At 48.6% G+C, this 2,580-nt stretch overlaps 1 protein-coding gene across 1 annotated transcript; it reads right to left on the bottom strand.

The window, feature by feature from the left end:
* Positions 1-292: 292 nt before the first annotated feature.
* On the bottom strand, positions 293-2,054 carry LOC131219195 (UDP-glycosyltransferase 708G1-like). Its single transcript, XM_058214205.1, has one exon. The coding sequence runs from the start codon at positions 1,947-1,949 to the stop codon at positions 534-536; it is 1,416 nt and encodes a 471-aa protein (XP_058070188.1). The 5' UTR covers positions 1,950-2,054; the 3' UTR covers positions 293-533.
* Positions 2,055-2,580: the final 526 nt, after the last annotated feature.

Genomic DNA, 2,580 nt, shown 5'->3' with positions numbered 1-2,580 from the left:
AGGTTGTTCGAATCGGGTAAGTCCTTTCTCTTTGTAATTTCTATTTTCATAGTGGATTTGTGTCGCTTTGTGCCATGGTTTTTTTCCGCAAGGGTTTTCCACGTTAAATATTTGTGTTTCTTGTGATTACTAGGCATCATTGGATTGCTATCCCAAAAAAAAAAAACTTGAATTAGGGGAAACACATCTGAACTACAAATTTGAGGAGATAAAAGAAGAAAAAAGATGATTATATGGGGGACAATGAAAACAATGACCGAGAAAAATGAGAACAAATCCATGCCCCAGGAAATGCCTGAAGAACAACTCATGTTAGTCTAACCCACAGTGATACGAGAGTCTCCTTAGATAAAACGGAAAAGAAAGCAACAATAAATATTCAACCAACAAAGAAAACCAAAAGAAAAAGACCCATAAATCAATGCCTCTGATTTTCCAATGTGAGAATTCTGGGCTCATGGCCCACCCATCCACTAAACCATGATTCCCACTCCTACATGAAATCTGGTCCAACCATTGTAACGATAGTAGCATCACAAAGCAGCTCCTGCAGCACTCAACCTGTGACTCCACATCTCTATCCATTCAGCAAGTGCCTTACCCCTAGTCCCCTGGACGCCAACAGCCTGCCTGGACTTCTCTCCAATGCGAGCCGCACTGGCCTTTAATCCCGCATCCGTCACCAGCTCCTTCACACGGCGGCCAATCTCATCTCCCATCACCACCATCTCTCTACCCCAACCCCATTCCTTCACCCAAATTCCCAATCCATTCCTCTCTACAACCTCAGCATTAATCTTCTGATCCCCGAATTGGGGCCAAGCTAAGATTGGCACTCCTTGCATCGCGGCCTCCGTTACAGAATTCCAACCACAATGGCTAACAAAACCTGCAATTGCCGGATGGCCCAGCACCTCCCATTGGTCCACCCAATTCTTCACCACCAACCCTCTATCCTTCACCCTTTCTAAGAAATCAATGCCTACCAAATCACCCAAATCCACTACCTGATCATCCTTGTCAACCACCTTGCTCTTCACCACCCACAAGAACCTACACCCACTCCTCTCTAACCCATCTCCCAACTGTTTGATCTGGTCCTCAGAGAGCGCCGTCCGGCTTCCAAAGCTCACATACACCACCGACCCAGCCGGTTGCTCGTCCAGCCACGGCAGCTTCATGTCGCTTTGCTCAAACCCACAAGGTTCTAATGGTCCGGCAGCGATCACAGGCGGGAGCCCGGGTACTACTTTGCTGCTGTTGAGCGCAGCAAGCGTCTCTGGCTCCAGCGCAGCGAAGGTATTGACTAGGATGCCGTCGGTTTCTACGAGCGCGCGGCCGTTCGCTACGAACTGGGTTGTGAAGAGGTTCGTTGGGATGTGGAGAAGTGGAGGAATGGACGAATTTGGGATCGGTGACGGCAACCCAGGGATGTGGAAATCCCCACCGTTGGCAGAATATGTGGTGGGGAAGCAGGCGCAGAAGGATAACATTGAAGCGGAGGAGGTGAAGAAGATGTAATTGGAAAAGGGGAGAGGGAGATTAGCGACGGCGGAGGCTAAGGTGATGTCGGTGATGAGAGCGGAGAAAGGAGGAGTTGAAGAAGTGAGGAGAGAGGGGAGAAGATGAGCGGAGCGACGAATGGCTTCGAAATGGAGGAAGAAGGGATCGGTAGAGGAAGCAGTGGAGGGGTTGAAAGGGAGGAGGTGGAATTCGAGGGGTTGGATATGTGGGAATGAGGAGAAGAAGCGGGAGAGGTGGAGAGACTCGGAGGAAGAGACGGTGGGTTGGATGGTAAGTAAGGTGACTTTGCAGCCTTGCGCTGCAAGAGTAGCAGCGAAGCGGAGGAAGGGAGTCAAGTGGCCCATACCGGAGCTCGGGAGGATTGCCACGTGAGGTGCTGCTGTTGCAGCTTTCTCCCCATCAGAAGTGGATATTGGCATATCCATGGAAGAGCTAGCTTTGGCGTGGATGGTCACGGAGAGAGATGGTTAGGCTAAAGGAAGGTTTTTCCTTGGAAAATTCTTTATTAGCACATTGGGATGGAGAAGCGGGTTCGGTGGCGTTTTCAACGCCACGGAGAGAGATGGTTAGGCTAAAGGAAGGTTTTTCCTTGGAAAATTCTTTATTAGCACATTGGGATGGAGAAGCGGGTTCGGTGGCGTTTTCAACGCCACCCGCGCACCGACTGCGTGGCACCACACGGCCCGGCCGATAGCTAACCACAGGTCGAACTCAGCGCGGTTTGATCCTCAATCTGTCTATCCACCTCAGCTCAGTGGTTCGGTCAGCAGCTTGAACCGTTGGATCATGTGCAACGTTTTCTCAAATACATAAAGTTCACGTGAGGTAAAACGTTAATGGTACTTTATAGGTATTTTATCAAACATTCCAGCAACAAAATCAATAAGGGTAGTCTTATAATGTAATATTTTTTTAGTAATTTATTTGGTATCCGTTCCTTACCACCAATCCATCTGCAAAGAATGTAAGCACCTGAAACAATACTTCATCAAGTCATTTCATGACACACACGACAAGTAGCATCAATATCAAAATAACCGAGACACCAAGCCCATT

This window comes from Magnolia sinica, chromosome 11 (assembly GCF_029962835.1).
Source record: "Magnolia sinica isolate HGM2019 chromosome 11, MsV1, whole genome shotgun sequence".
Classification (NCBI taxonomy): Eukaryota; Viridiplantae; Streptophyta; class Magnoliopsida; order Magnoliales; family Magnoliaceae; genus Magnolia; species Magnolia sinica.
This window is presented reverse-complemented; position numbering and strand designations above follow the sequence as displayed.

Coding starts and splice junctions, on each gene's coding strand:
- LOC131219195 (XM_058214205.1), bottom strand. CDS start 1,949: ATGGATATGCCAATATCCACTTCTGATGGGGAGAAAGCTGCAACAGCA.